This window comes from Emys orbicularis, chromosome 7, assembly GCF_028017835.1.
Source record: "Emys orbicularis isolate rEmyOrb1 chromosome 7, rEmyOrb1.hap1, whole genome shotgun sequence".
Lineage (NCBI taxonomy): Eukaryota > Metazoa > Chordata > Testudines > Emydidae > Emys > Emys orbicularis.
The window spans coordinates 36,743,225-36,767,003 of NC_088689.1; the positions used below are offsets into that span (position 1 = coordinate 36,743,225).

Here is a 23,779-nt window from a genome sequence, read left to right on the forward strand (position 1 = left end):
CTCTGCCAGCATTATTGATGTAGTGTAATTTCATGGATGTCTTTTCTCTTACAAGTAACATACAGATATCTAGATTGTAGGTTATGCACTGTTAATGAAATATAAATAAAAGAATTACGTAGCTTTGTTATTTGTTACTCAGAAGTTATATGGAACAACTTCCATTTTGTGTAACAATTGTTTTGAAGTCTTGGCTTGAGTCAACAGCCTTAATCTCATTATCTAGGTGTCCATATCCAATCTGATAGAGTGTATGTTTATTTTTTCATTTTCTTCTCTAGGTGTTTACAAATTAGAAACCAATGTTAAAATGGATGTAGTATATCTGCTTAACTTTAAAATCAAAATATTGTGATAGTATTGGGTGTTGTGAACCTTAGTAAATTGTGCAGGTTTTATTTAAGTGGGGGAAAACATGCAGCAAAATGGGTTCTGAAGTTAAAGCATTTTAGAAAATGTCCATATTTTGAAAAGACAAATGAAATTGCATCACTCTTGGGTTTAACACCAAATGCAGCCAAAAGATTTAAACTGCTGCATATTTATTTGAAATGGTATTTGAACATTACATGTAACCTAAAGTTTTTCCTTGAAAAATATATAAGGGACTAAATATATTCAAGCAGCACAGAGGCTCACAAAATATTTATGGTAAGTGTCCAGCCCCTTAAAACAATAGTTTGCTTAAGGGATTTCTGAAGTATATTTTTCAGCTCTTCATTCTTCTTGATATTATAGAGACCATCAGCAGGTGCAAAGCTGGGACTGTGGAGTCAGTCAAATGACTAATCATCAACAGAAAAAGATAAAAAGTGGATCCATCTGCAGTTTGTAGTATCTTGCATATTTTCAATCATGTGACCCGAATTATACTTTCAAAATAGGGAACAAGTCTAGCCACTCCTACTACACAAACAAAGTTTGGGCCTTGACCCATCTTACCGTATGAGTGCTGCAAGCACCCATTTGTGGCACCCTACACCTGATACATTCTGCCCATTTTGGGGCCTTGCCCCTAAATTCTAATGCCTAAAAGGAAAACCGGTGTAGCCACTTCTACTGCACTGACAAAAAACTGAACCATAATGCATCCTGGTACATGAGGGCTGCAAAAACCCAGATCCAGCACCTGGGTCTTGGCAACTTCTGTCCCTAAACCCCTAAATTCTATAATAGTGATAGAACACATGTACTACCCGTGCATGGGGCCCTTCCATTTTTGGCACCAACCCCCCAAGTTGTACTGTCCAAACCTATATCACTGCTCCTACGAGACAAGAAACACTATGCTCCAGCACATCATTTGCAAGACAAAGCTAAAACACACATTCTGTGCCTGGGTTTTGCTCCATCTGGAAAATGTTCTATTGCATGTGTAGAAGCCAAGTGTGTCTGCTCTTATTCCATTATAAAAATATCAGTGGCTACATCCTGGCACATGAACATGTGAAAAATCCAACTAGGCACCTAGACCCATCAGGGTATAGCCAAGTTTTTTCCCCCACTTACAGTATGGGGATTTATGGCCAAAGCATTCTGTTACTACTGGACAGTGGAAATTGAGTGATTGCAATCAAAAATTAGCAGGATCAAGATGCCAGGTTCTTTGCACTGTTCTGTGGGAATTTGGTTGGGTCTGGCCTTGTTTTAGTGCAGTAGAATAAAGCTTATTCTCTACTGATGTTGTGGAATATGGGAGATGGAGGGATAAAAACTGTCTGGATCCAGCTACTGGAACCATTGTTATGCCCTTATTCTATTGGAATGCATCAGAATCCAGAAACTTTGATGTACCTAGGGGCTTGTTCTCTATTCATGTAATGGAATTTTGGGGATTGCTGCCCAGCACTAGCAGGCTCCACCACAATTCAAGTGGTATCCACATTTTGTTTGTTTTGTTTTTTGAAGCATCCATGCACCAGGATGTGCCAGGATACACCCTTTTGGGGAAGGGGGATGCAGTAGGAGTGTTTATACCTGTTCTCTATTCACACTGTGCAATTTGGGATGTGGGCCAAACCCCGGCAAGACCCAATAGGAACCCTCAGCACCACTGTGAACGGAGCTTGTGCTTAGCAGTCTGTTTCAGGCTAAATGAGAGTTTAGGTTTCTTCTAAATTTAAAACTGACTTACTGGCGTGTGAAACATTAACTGAAGTTGCTTATTTCTAATAGTTGTAATGACAGTGAATTAATGAACAAACTGACTGTAAAATCTGAATGCCTGGGAAAGGGGGAAGCAAAGAGATCCTACACTGTAACTGCACTGGGTGGAAACAGATTAAACTCACGAAGATTTTTCTGCATTTGGAGTAGATTTGGCAGCATTGTGATTGATTTATTCATTTGGGGGTGTGTAATGGGTGTAACGGCAAGAGTGTAGCGAACTGCAACCCTGTCGGATGCTGGACATGCCCCGAAAACGTGGCATTTAAAAGTAAGCGTCTGGAATGCAAAATCACCACCTTATGCCCCCACTTCCAAAACAGAGTCGGGGCAGAGGCTCGGAAAACTCGTTAGCCTTTAAGTAGCCCTGCCCGTGACACAGTCATAGAGGCAGTGCAGCGGCATCCTGCAGACGCCCCTTTCTCTCTTTCTCTCCCCCCCACTCTTGCTCTGTCTCTCTCCCTCTCTCCAGTCTAGCCTGACGCAGGCAGATCGAAATCACCCTTAACAACCCAGCCTCCGGTGGAGTGGTGCCGGTGGGGTTCCGTTTAAGATTATGTCTCTAATCCTCCTTCCGTAGCTCAGCGCGGCTCGCAGCCAAATCGCCCAGCCACACGGCGCAGGCTGGAGGCGTGTTTAAAGGGCGAGCGGAATCTGCCGGCGGCAGGTCGATCGGGAGCGATCGGCAAAGTTGGCTGAAGTGGGAAGCTGCGGCTACTTCGGGGAAAGTTGCTGGGAGCGGGGGAGAGACCGGCTGCGGAGGAAGGCGCCCCGGGCCCGAGGAGGAGTATGGGCACTTTGCGGGATTTACAATACGCGCTGCAGGAGAAAATCGAGGAGCTGAGGCAGCGGGATGCTCTCATAGACGAGCTGGAGCTGGAGTTGGATCAGAAGGACGAACTGATCCAGAAACTACAAAACGAGCTGGACAAGTACCGCTCGGTGATCCGGCCCGCCACCCAGCAGGCGCAGCAGCAAACCTCCAGCACCCTGCAGGGGGAACACAGGACCAAGAGGCAGGCAATTTCAGCCGAGCCCACCGCATTTGACATCCAGGATCTCAGCCATGTCACCCTTCCCTTCTACCCCAAGAGCCCACAGTAAGCAGGGTTTAAGCGTTGTGTACATCCTGTCTTTGGTAGTTGAATGGTCTCTGTATTGTCTGTCCATCCACTTGTTTAGACGAGTCCTGCACCTTCTGCTTTCCATTTCTGTTCTCATTCTCAGAAATATTCCTCCTAACGCTTCTCTTGGGCTGCCCACATTTCTTCAGCCACGGGAACTGCACGCATCCCTATTCCGTGGTGTCTTTGTCAGCTGTCCAGGTATTCCCGAGCCCACTGGGAGCAGAGTTCCTAGACCGTGAAGGGGGAAAGCGCATTCTCCCTATTACTGGGATAAAATTGCCCATCCAAAAAATAACCCCGCTAACGGCTGCTTCATCAGACTGTCTTTTCCAATGTGGTACGTTTTTATGTCTGTTTTTGTGCTCATGGTTTCTGCCCTGAATTTGTCCGCATTGCTGAATGGTTGACGTTTGAACTATATGAAGCAAAATAGAATTTACTATCCTGATTAAGGTGTACGCTGATTGATTATTTCCCCCTCTAAGAACGGTGCTGCTAATTCCTGAGCTGCTGATAGCTAGCATCCAGAAAGGCAAATCCAGTCTCTTGATTTCTTGTTTTATTCGGTATTACATCTGACAAGTGTGGGTTTTTTAAAGGTCTTACCTGACGCAGATCCATAGCGCTCTGCACAACTGCTTTGCACGTTTCCAGGGGTCCAGGCTGTATCTGAGCTGTGGCTGCTAGCGCTGTTGTCAGGTAGCTAAGTTCGCACATTTTTAGGTTTTAAACATCATCCTTCAGGAAGCATAACTTGGATATAAAAATTGGCTCTTGGCTATAGCTTAGCAGCCAAGCCTACCGAACTACTAGAGGAGATTTAAAATATAAATCCGACACACCACACCCGCTAAACTGCATTTCAATAATCACTGAGGTTGTGATACAACTGACAAAACCAAGGAAATTCCGAGGTTAAAAGTTGCATTGCATGTATACACTGAGCCAATTATGGCTAAGTATTAGAGCACATGTTGTCATGCGCTACTGAGAAACTCCTACTCTGTCTATGCGCAACAGGAGTGAAGGGCTGAGGGGAAGAGTGTTTCCTTGCTTTTTTGTTTTATTTCCATCCTCTATAGTCTTTGTCTACATCTCTTTGTAACTAGACTGCTGAAAACTTGGCAGTCGTCCTTGGTTCAGGTGTGTAAGAAGTGTTTTCACTGGTGCTCGTCATGAAGCATCTCCCCTTCAGTCTGGAGTGAGAGAAGGTGTTCATAGTTCGATGGGGCAGGGAATGTAGGTAATTGCGGATGTGGTTTAGAATGGAGTGTCTGCTGCTCTTGGAGCGCAAAATCAGTTTTTGTGGCTCAGCTAACAGAACGCTTATTTGGCGGCACAAGTTCTCACCCCACTTCTTTCTAGTCTTGTAAATTAATTTAATGGCAGACATACCTGTGTATCTAATGAGGTATGTGGCCTTGTCTACCTAGACATATTTGGATAAGGAGGAGGTGATAAACTGACAGTTCCCTGGATAGTTTATAGTTCTGTGGCATTTTATTGGATTTTATGAAGGGCTCTGGAGTAATAAATATCAAGCAATTAAAAATTAATAAAAGATAAAATGAGCGAGAACTAGTTTGGGGGTGAACAGCGATCATTGATCAACACCAACAAGAGACCTCCTTGTCAACGAAAAATAAAGCTGATCAAAGCTTTGCTGACAGTGTAACGTAGAGTGAAAGGTGAGGAGAAGTTGGTGGGTGAGTGACAGGTGTGAGGAGTTCCTTATCTGCCATTCTGTCCAATTACAGGAAAAACCAGGAAGATCCTAAGGTTAAAAACAATACGCAGGTTTCCATCAGACTCAGGTTCTGAGTAATGCCCTGCCTTTCTTGATATTACTCCTCCCTGCGCTTGTGAGCTTTTTCAGGGGGGTGGGAGGGAAACTACTCCAGTGACTTTCGCCACTGTGCTGTTTTGGTTGTCAACACAGTATTTGAAGGGAAAGTTGCAATAAATCTTTTTCAAGCTTTAAATAAAATTGGGAGATCATCTATCCTTGTTTCACACTTGCCGTCACAGACTATGCAAATTGGTTTAAGTGAGAAAACTGAGCACGTATGGAAGAGAGACTACATCCTCCATGCAGTGCTTAATATCTTTTTCACTCCCCAATAAAATGTTGATGTGTTTGGTCCCATAATCACGAAAAAACTTGTATACTTTTAAATTCATGGCTTATATCAAAACACCACACGCAGTTTCATGTGTTAGCCGCACGATTATTTAAGAGTCATTTTGGAAATAAATGTTTTTCATGTTTGATATAAAAAGGTTTGCAGTTCAATATACTAACTTAGAATATTCTCCTAGACCATAAGGTGAGTAGGAATTTGTGTGGGTGGAGCAAATCTGCTAGAGGAAATATCTCCTAAATCTGCTAAGTAAAATATATACCCAATACTAAAGCTAGCATTGATTCTCTTGTACGCGTTACAATAGTCTAGCCTCTTTCTATTAGATTCAGTTCACTGCTTGCCTAATGTTTTGTTTAATTATTTGACGTGTCCACATGTATTTGTCTCGTTTGTAACCATCACATTTGTCTCATTAAGAGTTAAAACTCAGAATCCCAGCTTTTGGGAAGTCTTTTTCCCCCTGCCTGCTTTCACTAAAGCTAGTCAAAGGCTGGAAGGCGAGAGGTACCTCATTAAGTCAAATATGTCTAATGTTTATAGCTGACATTTTCCTTACGGTATGAGCGGCTAGTGAAAGGAAGCGAGGGGGGATTTCTCACAACATGGCTTATGGGTTGTTAAGACCATTCCTGTACTACTCTTTTTTCCATGTGGGAAGTATGAAGCAGGGCACTCCAGCAGTTTATGACACGTGGTCATTGTAAAAAGCAACAGAGGGTCCTGTGGCACCTTTAAGACTAACAGAAGTATTGGGAGCATAAGCTTTCGTGGGTAAGAACCTCACTTCTTCAGATGCAAGTCATTGTATTCATTCCAGTTTGTATGGGCTTTCCCATAGAAAAGCCTTTGAAGACTCTCTGTATTTGTGTCAGTGAAGCAGAATAAGCAAGGAATAATATAGGTCTGTTTTTCACTTCAGCCAGAGTGAGGGACAGCGCAAAGTGGCTAACAGATCTGAAAGTTTGAAAGTGAGCTATAAATTCACGGAAGTGGTTCTTCTTGGAAAGTACACAATGCAATAAATCTGATAGGTAATACAAGAAGCTTAAATATTTGGGTTATTGATTGTTAATATCCCAATTGTTTTATATTCATGGGTTTAAATGACCACCTTCTAAGCAAGTGAATGTGAGCACATCTTATTTGGAGATATTTTAAAATATCTGCGTAGTATACCTTTTGTCTAAATCTAATAAACCAACGCACCCGTCATATCACTTTTAAAACGTTAATTCCAAGTCTGCAGGCCCTGTGTACAATCAGGTCAAGTTTAGTAAGTGTGGCTATGATTTTTTCTTAATAAAAAGATATGGAGATATAGAAAGCGCTATTCAGAGTTTACAGAATTAATATCTTGCATAAGAACCACTTTCTGTGCAAGGTTACAGGCAATTCAGATCCAGTTGTGAGAGTCAGAAATAAGAAATTTAATTCACTGTCTTCTCCAAATATTGACGCGGCGGGGGTGTGTGTGTGTGTGTGTGTGTGTGACCAAATCACATCAAAATAAGGTACTTTGCTGGCATCCTCTTATTTAGGGAACAAATTCGCAAGAGTGCACTTCTAATTCTCTCGGGCCTCTTTAGATAAGGGAGTGATTTCCTACTGTAGCCGTTTGGTTGCATTGTTTCAATAGTTTAAGAATGTAACTCTAATGTGTAGTTTTGAGTGACTGTAACATTTGACTGAGAAGATTGTTACAACTCTTCGGGTGGAAAAGGAATTGTATTTTAAAATAAATCATTCCACAGAGTACTAATTCCATTGTGAAACCTTGCACATCTCATCCTATTAATTGTTTCAGTGCTGTATAACCCTTGTAGCAGGTCCATAGCCCTCTTACAATTAGTAGAGATCACACTGCTTTAATAAAAGGCAGGAATCATTAACATGAGGTGAAGGGCAGCATGCCCTCTTTAATTCACACGTTTTGGCTCAAGGTTTGCAGCAGTTATTACATTTCCCTGCAGTTCTAGGTAGAAGTGTAGTTATGTGTTTAATTTACTTATTCATTAATCGCCATTTAGGAGAAAATCATCCAAATCCTTTCAGTTCTTCCATGGACACTAGAACAATGAAGACCTCAATAGGCTGTTTTGAAAGGAGGTAGCGGGATAGTTTGAGGGGCAGCCAAATTTTGTACCCCAGAAAAGGGGGGGTTATAATGGAAACACTAACAGATCCTTTAATACAAGGGCACTAGCTGCTGCCACTAGAATACAAATGGCAGTTTTCTCTGGCTGTTGGGCCCTATTTCCAGGCTTGTGTTCCTTGTGTCGCTGAAGATTAGGATTTGGTTTCCTGATGGGGGTGGGCAGAGGGAAGCAGACTTTGTTTCTATTGTTGCTGTTGGCTGCTAAGGCCTGGGCACATTTTTTCCTTGTCTGCTTAGCAATGGAGGATCTCCACAGTATCCTAGCAACCAGTGTCTAACGCTAGACTGCTGGTCTTTTCGCCATCTCTCCTCTAGGTGCCTGCCCATGCCAATGAAGTGGCTATGTTCGCCCGTCAGCCCAGCCGCGGTCATTGGCACCTGAACGCCGCTTTACAGCTTACTAGGCAACAAGCCCGTAGCTAAAGCGGCATCAGAGGTTTCGAGGGAGAGCCAATTATGCAATCCTAGCTTTGACGTTTAAAATTCCAGTCTGAATTGTTTAGCTGCTGCTGCTTCCCTCCCTGCCTCCCCCTGCTCTCTCCTGTTAGTATCCGTTATGCTGGGGGCTCGGCTGCTTGCAAGATATTTCAACTATTCAGTCTTATGGACAGTGCATGGGAATTTTCTCTGTAGATTTAACACCTCCCACAGCTAACGTGTGACGGGGTAGCAGGTGAGACAGTCCCAGGAAGGCCCCTTTGTCTCCCTGCAATATAACAGCAGCTCTCTCTTAAGACAGAACTAGCATTTGTGGAAGTGTTCGGAGGGGTGGCAGATCCCAGACTCTCCTGCTGAGTCGACCTGAACTCTGTGTGTAGAATGGGAAGAGGGAGAAGCTGATGATGGGGAGCAGAACTAGAGCGGATACTAACTCCCACCTCAGCTTGGACACCTGGGTTACCTAAAGGTATGACCGTGGGGGGGGGGGGGGGGAGAGTACAGGAGACCTGGCCGGTTTTGTGGAGAAGGTTGCACTTGCACACATTCAAAGCTCCCTTCAGACCTGACCCCGCTTGTCCTGTATTTGCAAGTCATCAGTATCCTGCAGCGGCTAATTCCCCTCTTTGCTGGGGGGCAGCGTTTCCCCTACGAAGCAGCTCCTGGCTATTTGCGATGGTGACTACTAGGTTGCATCATAGAAAGACGTCCATCCCTCGCAGACTATAGCAGCCTTCTCTCTCTCCCCTCCCTCCCCCCCCTTTTCCTAGCCAGCTGAAGTTTTTCCATAGCTATTTTTCCTTTTAAGGCAAATAGCCGGAGCTCAACACTGGATCTCGAATTGAAACAGACTGCACGAGTAGTGAGAGAAGCAGCGAGACACACACACACACACACACACACACACACCCTCAAGCCCTGTCCCCCCTTGTCTGGTTAATTAGAAACATCCGGGTTCATGCTTGTCTATCTCACTGCTCTGCGAGGCGCTACTGCAAGGAACGAGCAGCAGTGACTAGGGGAGGTGGCGACTCCTGGGAAGAGACAGAACTAACTGGGTCTAGTCCGATATTGTAGTGTCAATTTTCTTTCTCCTCCCTCTCCCCCCCCCAAATATTGTACAATAAAAATACAGGGAACAAATCTTGCTGCTCCAGTCCCACTGCACAGAAAAAAAAAAATTCTCGACCTTGCCACAGCCCTGCTCAATACAGCCCCCTTCCCACCTCTTTCCCCCCTCCCCCTCAAAATGGGTCCAGAACCTAATCCAAGCTGGAGCCACACAAACTTTTGCTCCAAATTCCAGTTTGTTTAGAAAACCTGTGTAACCATTCCTACTGCATGAAAAAACATGTTTTTGACCGCGACACACCGGCTAAAAGCTGGCTGCGGCTCCCAATTCCACAGTGAAGTAAGAGCAGCACACTTGTTTACTATTTAGCTTGCATAGCTTGGAGGTTAGGGTAAAAAGAAATTGCTCATATCCAGGTTCTGGATAGGAGTGTTGGCTGCATTCTTGTGCCCCTCCCCCCCCAACGCACCAAGGTCTGTATTTTTCTGGGAGAGTGGGAGTGACTCTTGTTCTCTATCCCGTAGAATTTGGGAGAGTGAGGCCAAAAACTGGCAGAATCCAGATGTATACATCTTTTACTCCCTCCTCTCAACCCCCAGACTGCATATCTCTGAACTTCCATTGAAGCTCTGGCCCAGTTGCCACCAGCTCGCCTCCTGTCTGGATTCAGGCTGATGGAGGGTACTGGTAGCTTATCTCTTCCCCCTTACTGTAAACTCTTTGATAAATGGCTAGACGCTTCTAATTGTTTCTGATAGGGCCCATTTAAATGTGTAATTTAATCATTTCCTGGGGCTAAGAATGGCAAAAGGAAAGGCTTTATATGGGAGATGAATGATTAATATAATTGCAAATACCTCTGATGAAAATAAGCTTCATCTAATCAATGTCAATAGCAAAGTATTATTTTCCTCTGTCTTAACATATGAAAATGTATTCAGCAGATATATAGCACAGAAAGCACAGTAGATGTAATAAGGATGTCTGGAGGACCAGAGGTGTTAATTACAGAGGGAAGCTAATCCTAAAGAAAAATAAACTTGTATTAGGAATAAATGTTCACGTCACACATTTGTTGTACTTAAATGTCATGGATAAAATCACATGAATTTGGGATAGGTAAGCTTAGTTTGTAATATGTTAACATTTTATTCTCCAGCAATTTGGAGTGAAGGAATCTGAATGATTGTCAAAGCACTGGAAAATCCACAGGACCCTGCCTCATGATTTTCAGTGGTAATATTACCAGATTTAGGACTTCTCACATTAAACTGTCTGGTCAATAAATTGACTGTAAAGCTTGCGGAAGTGATATGACTTGAAGCAAAACAAATTCTGAATTTATGCAGGGTATTGTAAAATATAGAGAGCCTGGCAAAGTTTTAATATATCTAGTGTTTCTAATAATTCAAGCTTACTTTCTCATCCCATGGATCATTTTTTGTCCTGTACACATTAGTGATAATTGCATAACATAATGAATTGGGCTGCATTTAATAAAGTTCTATACAGTTATCTTAAATAATGCTTTTATTCTAAATTAACATTATTTTACAATGTAACTATTACAGTGAGAGAGGGTGATTTCCATTTTAATTGTCCACAGTTTTGCAGGTGATAAATATGCCTTGCTCAAGAAAAATACTTGATACTTTCTTGAACAGTCATGCCACAGAGGCATGAAGCCTTGTGCCTAAGGATAATACCTTTTGAGATAATGTGAAGTCTTCTGGAGATATACTGTTCATCATCCTAACTGTCCAGTCAAATCTGTAAATTATGGTTTTGACAGCATTTCTAACTTGAGCCTCAGAACTATGAGAGAGTACTGTCATGCCAAAGAAGAAAAATGAGAACAGTGAGTTTTGCCCCTCTGGAGTTATTGTTTATGATAGAATATAACATGGATTAGTCACACTCTGCCAGTTGTGCATGTGCTTCCTCATACGGTGCCTTATCTAGGCACAACTGATACTTTTGTCATTTTTAGACTTAGTTTATTGAAATCATTGACTGAATTACAAGTTTCACATACATATTTACATGCAAAGAAAATATCTTATATTGGGCTTACGTGGGTTTGGCAGGAAAACACGTCTTTTTGCTTATATAATTAAAGTCAAACTAGCAGACAGAAAAACCTTGGAATAGCCTGTGATGTTCTGTGAAACAATTATGGCGGGGGGAGGGGAGAGGGGGGAGGAAGCTGGATACAGAACAGAAAATAACTTGGAATATGTATCACAAGCAGTAACATTCACATGGGTAAGGCAAGATCAGGGTCTTACTGCAAGTAATTTCATTGACACAATGGGATCAAACCTGCAATTTAGAGGAGCTTTGAAGATATTGGAATGCAGCAGTACTTGGCTATGTCCACTTTCCCCAGCTATACATCTGGAGTACTGTGACTTCAAAGTGAAGCAGCAGACATCTCCAGATGACAGGTTAATACACCTTTACAGGATCTGGCCCTGCTAACATGAGTAAGGACTAATCAAATCAATAGCCGTTAATAAATTTGGGTCCTGAAAGTGCATCATAGAGACTAGGAAAAGTGATCCTAAACATTTTAGAAGGCACTATGCTGTTAGTTGCATGGATGACTAGTACTGGAATGAAGCCATATAGTAGACTTCTTGTGTGTATGAGTTGACCCTCGGTCTAATATTGTTCACTTTACTCACATGAATGATACCACTCATCTGAGTAAGATTGGCAGAATTTGGTCCTATTATAATTCTAAACTCATGAAGTCCAGATTTTGGGGGCTAGTAGTAATACTGAGCACATACAAAGTGTTGCATATGAAAAGCTGTGTACAACAACGAACTGCAGCAACCTTCTGAGGATTTTCTGCAGATGAAGTTGAGTCTCAGAGAAGTTAAATAGCTGGCCCAAGGTCACACAGCAAGTCTGTCAGAGCTGGGATTAAAACCCAGTTGTTCTTGGCTATTTGTCCCATAGCTGGATCACAAGGGCTAGGTAACAGATGGAGAGCCAAATTTTGATTACTTTAGTCAGACAAATAGTGACTTTAATTTCAATGGGACTACTTGCATGAGAACAGTGAGCAGAATATGGCCATAGGTTTGCTATAACATGAAGATTTATAATTTAAAAGTAATGCCAGCCTAAAATGTTCTTATAACTGATTATCTTAAAAAAAGTTTGAATAGTTGGCAAAGATTTTGGGATAGCTGACTAGCTTTCTGCTGTGGAAAACTGGTCAGGCAATCCTATAACAAGTCTTATTTTCCTATCTGTGAAAGTTGTCTCTGTTTTTCATTGCCTCCTATTTGATCTCCCACAGGCTGTATACTGATATATAAAATAGCTTCAGGTATTAAAAGGATTGTGTTAGACTGAATTTGGACCAAAATTGAGATTTTTTTTTTTTTTTTTAAATATTGAAACCTAAGACCAATAGCGTTTCCGACAACTAGGGAGTCTGGGAGTCTTAATTTTTCCTATGAATCAGGCTTTCATGCTGTTCCAATTTGCACCAAAATCAACAGGCTTATGCTCCTTGATGCCTAGAACATTCCCTGAAATGTTTCAATTGATCAGATATGGCACTCCAAAGTTATTGGGTTACAGAGAAGTGCCATTGAATTGAGCATTGGACCTTACTTCACTCGGCTTTGGCCAAACAATTCACTCAGCTTTTATTCTTAAAGCTGTTATTAACATCTCTGTGATATGATTTGATTGGAATCAAATCAGGGAATATGATTGAGTGCTCTTTTAACAACTGTTAAACTTTATACTGGCTATTTTCCCATAGTAAAAACAAACATTATTTAAAAAAAAAAAGTCAAACAAAAGCAGATTTATTCTTTCTGAAGACTGTACAGTTTGTCCCTGTGGAAATCATAAAATATGCTGGGAATACAAACTTTCTGTAAACCAAAGTAAACAGCTAATGGATGTACAGTGTATATTGAGTGTATATTGCGCCCAATCCTATTCCCATCAAAGATAATGGGAAGTTTGCCATTGTCTTTGGTGAGAATAGGGTTGGGACCATAAAAACTAGGGTGGTTGACTAACGCAATTAACTCATACAAATTAATCGCAATTAAAAATACTAATCACGATTAATTGCACTGTAAAACAATAGAATACCAATTTAAATTAGATATTTTTGGATGGTTTTTCTACATTTTTCAAATATACTGATTTCAACACAGAATACAAAGTGTACAGGGCTCACTTTATATTATTTTTGATTACCAATATTTTCCCTGTAAAAATGATAAACAAAAGAAATGGTATTTTTCAAGTCACTTCATACAAGTACTGTAGTGCAATCTCTTTATCATGAAAGGGCAACTTACAAATGTAGATTTTTGGATAAAACCATGTAAAACTTTAGAGCATAAATCCACTCAGTCCGACTTCTTGTTCAGCCAATCACTCAAACAAACAAGTTTGTTTACATTTACATGAGATAATGCTGTGATGGGTTGGGTCACAGAAACCCCTTGGGAACTGCCAACTGATGTGCTGGGACTGCCTCTAAGCCCACTTTTCCTGGCAGCTTGGGACTTCAGAACCCTGCCTGGTTTGAGCCAGACACGCTAGCCTGCTACAAACCCAGACCCAGGTCTGAACAACATCCCCCAAAAGCTGCAGGCTTAACTGAAAACAGCTTAAGAAGTGTTCCTGTCTCCAACACTCAGATGCCCAGCTCCCAATGGGGCCCAAACCCCAAATAAATCCGTTTTAACCTATATAAAGCTTATACAGGGTAAACTCATAAATTGTTCACCCTCTATAACACTGATAGAGAGAAATGCACAGCTGTTTGCCCCCGCCCCATGCAGGTATTAATACTTACTCTGGGTTAATTAATAAGTAAAAAGTGATTGTATTAAATACAAAAAGTAGGATTTAAGTGGTTCCAAGTAATAACAGACAAAACAAAGTGAATTACCAAGCAAAATAAAATAAAACATGCAAGTCTAAACCTAATACAGTAAGAAAGTGATTCCTGATAAAATCTAACCCTCAGAGATGTTCCAGTAAGCTTCTTTCACAGACTAGCCTCCTTCTAGTTTGGGTCCAGCAATCACTCTCACCCCAGTGGTTACTGTCCTTTGTTCCAGTTTCTTTCAGGTAGCCTCTCCACCCCCAATGGATATCTCTTGAGCCAGCCCCTGGAAGACCCCTCCAGACAAAATGGAGGGGTCTTCCAGGGGCTTAAATAGACTTTCTCTTGTGGGTGGATACCCCCGCCTCTCTCCTATGCAGAATCCAGCTCCAAGATGGAGTTTTGGAGTCACATGGGCAAGTCACATGTCCATGCATGACTCAGTTCCTTACAAGTGGCAGCCATTGCTTACATGCTACCTTGAACGTCTCCAGGTAGACTTCTTATGTGGATTGGAGTCTTCCAAGGTTCCCTTGTCTGTTAAGTGTTTCTTGATTGGGCACTTAACTTGCAAAATCCTTTCTTAAGAAGTTGACCAAATGCCTTACTAAGGCTACTTAAAATCAAACAAGTACACACCGATAGTCATAACTTCAAATACAAAAATGATACATGCATACAAATAGGATGAATATATTCAGTAGATCATAAACTTTGCCGAGATATGTTACATGGCATATGTAGCATAAAATCTATTCCAGTTATGTCATATATACATTCATAAGCATATTTCCATAAAGGATTATGGGGTGCAATGTCACAAGTGCTGCCTGCTTATTATTTACAATGTCACCTGAAAGTGAGAACAGGCTTTCACATTGTACTTTTGTAGCCGGCATTGTAAGGCATTTACATGCGAGATATGCTAAACATTTGTGCTCCCTTTATTCTTCAGCCACCATTCCAGAAGACATACTTCCATGCTGATGCTTGTTTTAGTAATAAATATAAAGAAAAGCATTAATTAAATTTGAACTCCTTGAGGGGAGAATTGAGTGTCTCCTGCTCTGTTTTACCCACATTCTGCCGTATATTTCATGTTATAGCAGTCTCAGATGATGACTCAGCGCATGTTGTTCATTTTAAGACCACTTTTCCTGCAGATTTGACAAAACACAAAGAAGGTACCAATGTGATATTTCTAAAGATAGCTACAGCACTCGACCCAAGGTTTAAGACTCTGAAGTGCCTTCCAAAATCTCAGAGGGAGGAGGTGTGGAGCATGCTTTCAGAAGAGTTAAAAGAGCAACACTCCGATGCGGAAACTACAGAACCTGAACCACCAAAAAAGAAAATCAACCCTCTACTAGTGGCATCTGACCCAGATAATGAAAATGAACATGCATCGGTCCTCACCGCTTTGGATTGTTATCAAGCCGAACCCATCATCGGCATGAACGCGTGTCCTCTGGAATGGTGGCTGAAGCCTGAATGGATATATGAATCTTTAGTGCTTCTGGCACATAAATATCTTGCAACGCTGGCTACAACAGTGCTATGGGAACACCTGTTCTTACTTTAGGTGGCCTGACATAAATAATAAGCAGGCAGCATTATCTCCTGCAAATGTAAACAAACTTGTTTGTCTGCATGATTGGCTAAACGAGAAGTTGGACTGAGTGGACTTATAGGCTCTAAAGTTTTACATTGTTTAACTGTGCGATTATTCACAATTAATTTTTTTTTTAATCACTTGACAGGCCTAATAAAAACATTTTTCTTATGTAAGTATTTTCTGTAAATTACACAGCATTCTTTCATACAGTCTGGTAAGAAGAAAAGTGACTTATTTTTCAGTTACCAAACTTTGAAAAATGCTATGAATATAAAATTGGGAAATCTGCCAAAATCCCACAAATTCATTTTCTATGAAGAGGAAATTCTACAAATCATTTATATCTACAAGAGTTATGCTTTTAAAAAAAATTGGTTGTATAGCCCTGGGGAAAGTACAATATATATATATATACAAGAGATTTAGTTGAATCCCTTAGAAAGCTAAATTGGTTCTTTGAAGACAAATGCATACATCTTTTGTAGATCAGAGGCATATTTTTAAGTGATTATAATAGCAATAAAGTAAACCAGAAATATTTAGACTGAGGTGCTCTTTCTTGTTCAGAGTGTTTGCATAAAGTAATATACTAATTTATAAATGGTACATTTGTATTAGTTTACATGGAACATAAGGGCCCAAAGAGTCAAAGGTGTCAATATGACCCTGTAACTGTCTAACTTGAAACAAGGTTTGGTATACAGAGATCTTAGTCTGCTTAGTATCATGGCAACCACTATTAAAAATCCTTTAAAATATTTTATTAAAGGTACTGAAAAAGAAGGAAAAACAGTTAAAGCATTTGAAGTATGAAGTATTACATAAGACTCTCATTATAACAACATATTTTCTTCCTTTTCCTTTTAGCTGTAGAATTTTTAGAAGGAAACTTCCCATACTTGACAATTTCTAAAATGGTATTAAAGATGGAAATAACTGGAGAAAAGAGAAGAAGTTAGATGAGATGGTCTGGAATGGTTGTTCTTTTCTAAAAGACAAAAAAGACACGTGCACAAAAGGAAAGAGAAAATAATAGCAAGATAGAAAATGCAGCTTCTGTCTCTGCCATTGACTCTCACTTGCAAGCTGACTGTTTGGAAACATAGTAGATTCCTGGGGTCCATCAGACAGCAGGGGTAGCAGTCATGATGGTAAAGCTCACTCCTTCCTTTTCTTTCAGTGACTAATCATTGCATTCACTCCCCTCCCCCGAAGTCTTTCCTTTTAAGGACACCAAAAGGGAGTGAGGGGTGGAATAGCCTATCTCCTCATTACTTTAGTAAACAATTAGGCCTGATTTCCAACAAACCAATTTTGGTTCATTGGTCCCAAACTTTGTCACACACTATGGTGTAGGTGGTGCAACTAAGTGGTCAAAGCAGGAGTTAGGCCTAGTGGTGACAACACCTCTAGAAGGCAGAACCAGAGTCATGATCACAAGACAAGGCAAGCCAATGGTTGGAATCCAGAGTCAGAACCAGAGTTGTGGTCAGGAGACCAGTCAGTGGTTGGAGATGGGGTTTGGAGAAAGAACAAGTGCAGGTCAGAGCTACAGGAAGCAGCTCTGGCACAGCTGCAGATGGAGAACACATTGAGCAGCTGCTGTATTGCTGTTGCTACAAGGCTTAAATGATGATCTGCTGGCTTTTTGGTCCAAGCAGGGAGCACAGTCTCTTAGGGTAGCGATCGATCTATTGGGGATTGATTTATCACGTCTCATCTAGACGCGATAAATCGATCCCTGAACGCACTCCCTGTCGACTCTGGAACTCCACCAGGGTGAGAGGCGGAAGAGGAGTTGATGGGGGAGCTGCGGCCGTTGATCCCGCTCCGTGAGGATGGAAGGTAAGTCGATCTAAGATACGTCGACTTCAGCTACACTATTCTCGTAGCTGAAGTTGCGTATCTTAGATCGATTTCCCCCCTCCCCCCGCCCCAGTGTAGACCAGGCCTTGGTGAGAGCTCATTGGGCCTAGTCAAGCTTGTTGGGTTGCCAGGCGACCTCACCCAGAGCCAGCTCAGTTCCTGACATACTTTTCTTGTTTACCAGGCATGATCTTAACAAAGTCCATGAGTTGTTAAAGTTTAGACTACTTTTTGTTTAGACTAATTCAGCCTGTCTACTTTTTATACCTTTTTTCCATCAACATTTATTATTGTGATTATTTTATGAACTTTCGTCAACTTTCCCATAGCTAGGCTCACAAGTGAGTTAAGTTTATAGGCCCAATTATCACAACAGTCCATGCTGCAGTAACTGGGAGCTTTACATTAATTAAATTCACAAAATATAGGTGCTTGAAACACATATATTCTATTTTTAAAATGAAGTCAGTAAAAGCCATGATTAAATCATTAGAAATAAAATTTCATTAGGGAGCTCTAATTTGAGAACCACTCCCCAAAATACAGCTTAAATTATTATGATCTAAAATGGAGGGAGAAAAAAGCTATCAAAGATTACAAGTAATACTAGCATCTATACCAGAGGTGGGCAAACTACGGCCCACGGGCCACATCCGGCCCGCAGGACCCTCTTGCCCGGCCCCTGAGCTCCTGCTCCAGGAGGCTCACCCCTGGCTCCTCCCCCACTGTTCCCCCTACCCTGCAGCCTCAGTGCACCGCGCCGCCGGTGAAATGCTCTGGGTGGCCGAGCAGCGCAGCTGCAAAGCGCGGTCTGACCCGGTGCTCTGTGCTGCGCGGTGGTGTGGCTGGCTCCAGCCGGGCAGCGCAGCTGTAGCGCCGCCAGCCACCCGTGCTCCAGGCAGCGCGGTAAGGGGGCAGGGAGCAGGTGAGGTTGGATAGAGGGCAGGGGAATTTGGGGTGGTGGTCAGGGGGCAGGGGTGTGGATAGGGGTCGGGGCAGTCAGAGGGTGGGGAAATGGGGGGGGTTGAATGGGTGCAGGAGTTCTGGGGGGCAGTCAGGAATGAGAGGAGGGGTTGGATGGGGTGGTGGGGGGCAGTCAGGGGTGGGGGTGATCAGGGTGTGTGTGTGGGGTAGATGGGGCCAGGGTCCCGGGGGGGGGGGCCGGCATCAGGTGGCGAGAAGCGGGTGGGGGGGGGGGATAGGGGGCAGGGGCCGGGCCAAGCCTCCCCTAACTGGCCCTCCATACAATTTCCAAAACCCAATGCGGCCCTCAGGCCAAAAAGTTTGCCCGCCCCTGATCTATTCTTTAGTTACGTTACATTATGGCTTCAGTGTTTCACTGCAGAAAATGACACATCAAGAGCAATGTTGTAATTGAAAATGGTGGTCAGTCATTTTAGCACATAGTAGGGGAAAGGCATCATATCACCTAATGGGGTAATAATGAGAACTGAAGTTATAAACTAATTTAATTTGGCATATATCCAAGTAATAGAAGATAAATAGGATCACATGAAAAATGCATTTATCATTCTTTTGACAGTAATTAGCATCTAAAAGTAACCACAGTGGGAAAGTGATACAATGTTAAACTGACTGAATGCTGTTTATCTTGGTTAAAAAAAATACAATTTATGTACACAGGGAAAGCTGTTAATTCTCAGTGAAATTCACTAATGTCAGTAAGCTTCTGCTGGTAGCAAAAGGTTGTGGGTTCCAATCGCTTGGGTTTTAATCAAATGCTGACGCTGTGATGTAATACCAATGCAATGATGCACTATTAGAAATGTCAGCTTTCAGATGTGATGCTGAACAGAAGTCCTTTCTGCCTGTCTTTGTGGCTGTCCAGTGGGAAGTTAAAGATCCCAGGCCAGATTCCTCCTGCTGTTGTGGTCACTCTGTACCACTCATGCTGTATAAAATGGCCGGTATCTGGTGCTAGCTGCGAATGTCCCTCCACTGTCCTGATGCGAAGGAATGATAGGAAGAATAAGATGGCAATGTGGCTTCACCAGGAGCTCTTTAATGATCTGAAAATCAAAAAGGAAGCCTACAAGAAGTGGAAATGTGGACAAATTGCTAACAAGTATAAAAGAATAGCACAAGCATGTAGGAACAAAATCGGAAAGGCGAAGGCACAGTACGACTTACACTTAGCAAGGGACATGAAAGGCAATAAGAGGTTCTTTAAATACATTAGAAATAAGGAAAAAAAAGCTAGTGTAGTAGTGCGGAAGAAGAGCTAATAGCTGATGGCATTAAGAAAACTGAAGTGTTCAATGCCTATTTTGGTTCAGACTTCATTTAAAAAAGTTAAAGATGGCCAGATACTCAAAACAATTAATATGAACAACAAGGGGGAAGGAATGCAAGCCAACAACGGGAAAGATCAGGCTAAAGAATATTTAGGTAAGTTATATCTATTCAAGTTAACAGACCTGATGAAATTCATCATAGGGTACTTAAGGAACTAGCCAAAATAATACTGGAACCATTAGCAATTATCTTTGAGAACTCCTGGAGGATGGTGAGGTTCCAGAAGACTGGAGAAGAGCAAACATAGTACTTATCTTTAAGAAGTGGGAGCAAAGAGGACCGGGGGAATTACAGACCAGTCAGCTTAAGTTAAATACTTTTAAAGATCCTGGAGCAAATAATAAAACAATCTATAAGTACCTGGAGGATAATAGGGTTATAAGAAATAGCCAGCATGGATTTGTCAAGAACCAAATAATTTCAAACCAATCTAACTTCCTTCTTGACACGTTTACTGGCTTTGTGGATGGGGGAGAAGTAGTAGATGTGATATCTTAACTTTAGTAAGGCTTTTGAGAGAGTTCCATATAACTTTCTCATAAGCAAACTAGGGAAATGGGATTTCGCTGAAATTATTATAAGGTGGGTGCACAACTGGTTGAAAAACTGTACTCAGAGTAGTTATCAGTGGTTTGCTGTCAAACTGGAAGAGTATATCTAGTGAGGTTCCCTAAGGGGTCTGTCCTGGGTCTGGTACTAGTTAATATTGTGATTAATAACTTATATAATTTGCAGATGACCCCAAGCTCAGAGGAGTTGCTAGCACTTTGTAGGACAGAATGAGAAATCCATAATGACCTTGGCAAATTGTTGAATTCAGACCAAAGACAAGTGTAAAGTACTTCACTTAGGAAGAAAAAAAATCAAAGGCACAACTACAAAATGGGGAGTAACTGGAGAGCTGGTAGCACTGCCGAAAAGGATCTGGGGGTTATTGAGTCAACATTGTGATGCTGCTGAGAAAAAGGCTAGTATTCTGGGTGTATTAATGGGAATGTTGAATGTAAGACAAGGGAGGTAATTGTTCTTCTCCATTCAGCACTGGTAGGGCCTCAGCTGGGGTACTATGTCCATTTCTGGGTGCCACCTTTTAAGAAAGATGTGGAAAAATTGGAGTGAGTCCAGAGGAGAGCAACAAAACATGATAAAAGGTTTTGAAAATCTGACCCATACAGAAGGTTTTTTTTAAAAAAAAACGGTCATGTTTAGTTTTGAGAAAAACAAGACAGAGTGGGGACCTGATATCAGTCTTCAAATATGTTAAGGACTGTTAGAGGATGGTGATCGATTTATTCTCCATGTCCACTAAAGATAAAACTAAAAGTAATGGAGTTAATCTTCAGCAAGGGAGATTTAGGTTAGATACCAGGAAAAGCTTTCTAACTATAGGGGGTAGTTAAGCTCTGGAGTAGGCTTCCAGGGAGGTTGTGGAATTCCAATCATTGGAGGCTGTTTAAAAACAGGTTGGGCAAACACCAGTCAGGGATGGTTTAGGTTTACAGCTCAGGGGGCTGGACTTGATGGCTTCTCAAGGTCCTTTCTAGCCCTACATCATGGATGGCCTGGGACCCGGCCATTGGGGGAGGCTAGCCCCCAGCCCCTCCCCTTGTGTCCAAGGCCCTGCCCCTTTCTATCTGCCCCCCCCCCCGCAAGAGCCCAGAGCACCCCCACCGTGGCCCCAGTGCTGGGTGGCCATGGGGTGAGGCCCCAGCCCCGGTGCTCTGTGTGGTGCAGCCCGCCCCAGTGTGCCAGGCGGCAGCACTCCCGGCTGCGGTGTTCCAGGCGGTCGGGCGGCATGGCCCCAGTACCAGCTGTCTTGATTCCCTGTGGGAGGCAGGCCAGCCAGCCCCGGCCAGCCAAGGCAGAGCAATCTGGGAACTGCAGGAGGGGGCCTGACCTGGGGGCAGAGTGTGGGCAGGGCCATGCTAGGCTGTTTGGGAAAGCACAGCCTACCCATGCTTACAATACCTGCCGCCCATGCCCTACATTTCTATGATGCTTAGGAATAAAGGTACCACGTTCTCTGGTGTTGTGTAGCCACAAAATGACTCTAAAGTTGGTGTAATTGGACAAGAGAGGATCACCGCTGTGTGAGCGTGATCCCTCAGTGGCATAGTGGTGACAAACAGGCTTTTGTGCCTCTCAGTCTGTCTGCTGCTGGGATGGCTGAGGATAGTACAGGCATGGCCAGGTTGAGCCTATGCCACAATGATCCCCAACTGCTTTTAGCTCCTTGAGGCAGTTTGTATTAGGCATAAATTAGAGCAATCCTTAGGATGCTCGTACTTTGAGCTCTCTGCAGGACCCTGTGCGTGAAGTGCAATGGTGAGATTTAAAGCCACCTTTTCACATATACTCTGACCTGTGCTCTGCCAAACCTCAAGATCGTGCCTGGGCTGTTTTAAGATTTTATGGGAAGAAGCTTTTTCTATGATTTTTAAGTAAGTTAAATTGAACAGTCTTCAGTTTGATCCCCAAAGTGAGTATTTTGTTGTGACCAGCTGTACAGACTCATTGTGAAAGTACAATTAAGTTCTAGCAGCTTGTATTCCTGAAAGCATTGTGCACCTTACAGGTTGGGTAATTACTCAGAAAAATGAGCTAATGTGCTAATATTACAGAGGAATTACTATACCAGAACAGAGCAATGGCACATCTAACTTCTAGCAGTTATCTAGATGCTTAAGAGGAAGGCAAAACACATACATGCCCACTGCACAAAACATAATGTTCTCTGCCTTTGAGGTGATTTCATGAGTCAAAGGAAAAATTTGGTCTGAATCATATATTGACGAAGAATTTTATGTAATTTTTAGAGAATATTGCAAAGGACACACTGACTTGATATGTCGCTGCTTCTTTGTCCTCTTTGGTACAGATATTGTATGATTCTAGTAGTCCAGAAGCACAGTCACATACCATGCCCTATCCAACTATGTTAAGGGTAATGGAAATACTGAAATCTTCTTTCTTTAAATTGTGGCTGTTTGGTAGTTCAGATGCTAGACCCATTGTTACCACTCTATTTAATGTCATTGGACACCCTCAATGCCCTATGTCATTGCTACTTTCAGTCCACTGGCTTTCGTTATGCATAAGACCTATTAAAATTACTAAAATTTTTGCTGTTTAAAAGAGAAACGTTGGCTGGAAATGTCTGAATATGTACCTTTATTTAAAAAATGACTTCTCGTTTGGAAGAAATCAACCTAGGGTATATATGTATGCAGAGAAATCCATACCACTACCTTGTTTTTTATATTTTGTGAAAAATTGGTGGAATAAAGAAGAGGAAGACCTTTGGTATAATGAAGCTTATTACTATTTTTTTTTCTTTCTTCCTTTAACAGCAGTGATGGTTCACTGTCATCTATAGCGGCAAATCAGATGGATTGGTTATAAAATGAGTGTAAAAGATAGGTGCATGTATACTCTGTAGGGTGTTTACCAAAGTCTCTGCAATTGCATTAAAGTCTATTAGCTACAATGGTAGACTGCATATCTAACTTCTCCACAGTAGGGTTTGTATCATGGAAATAACAGCATACTTGTGGTACAACAGCAAGCACAAGAAACAACATTTTATAGTGTTCACACAGTCACTGGTTTCCTAGGAAACTAGTACCTGAAGACACATGGTAAAACTTTAGCATTGGTGGTTGGTTTTAAAGTATATCAGTAGAAAATAATCTCATAGATTTTAAAACAGAGAAATTAGGATTCACATTATTAGAATCTGTGTAAACCTTGTTTATGTTAGCAAAAATCTCAAAATAAAATATTGCTCCCTAGAAGAGTGCCCGAGCCAGATTGTAGTAATTGTTTCACCCCCCCCCCATCTGTGGCTGCATTTCGGCTCCCCCCCCCCCGAAATCTATCTTTGATTAGGTTTATAAGCATATCTCTTAGAGATGCCTCTCTTTAGAATCCACAAAACTGTTGTGACATATGAGTCTCAGACCAGATCAGGGTACATTACAAGAAATAGATTTGAAGATTACACT

The 23,779-nt window shown here is 42.0% G+C and overlaps 1 protein-coding gene across 2 annotated transcripts in view; it reads left to right on the top strand.

Annotated features, from left to right (window-relative positions):
* The window catches only part of PRKG1 (protein kinase cGMP-dependent 1), a 944,545-nt gene that overhangs the window by 88,119 nt on the left and 832,647 nt on the right, over positions 1 to 23,779 (top strand). The window contains exon 1 of one of the 2 annotated variants that reach the window (XM_065407820.1): positions 2,956 to 3,266. The exons of the other annotated variant lie outside the window; for it this stretch is intronic. Within the exon in view, the coding sequence (XP_065263892.1) occupies positions 2,956 to 3,266 (311 nt within the window). Of the gene's footprint in view, positions 1 to 2,955; positions 3,267 to 23,779 lie in introns of those variants that run through there. 2 annotated transcript variants of the gene reach the window in all.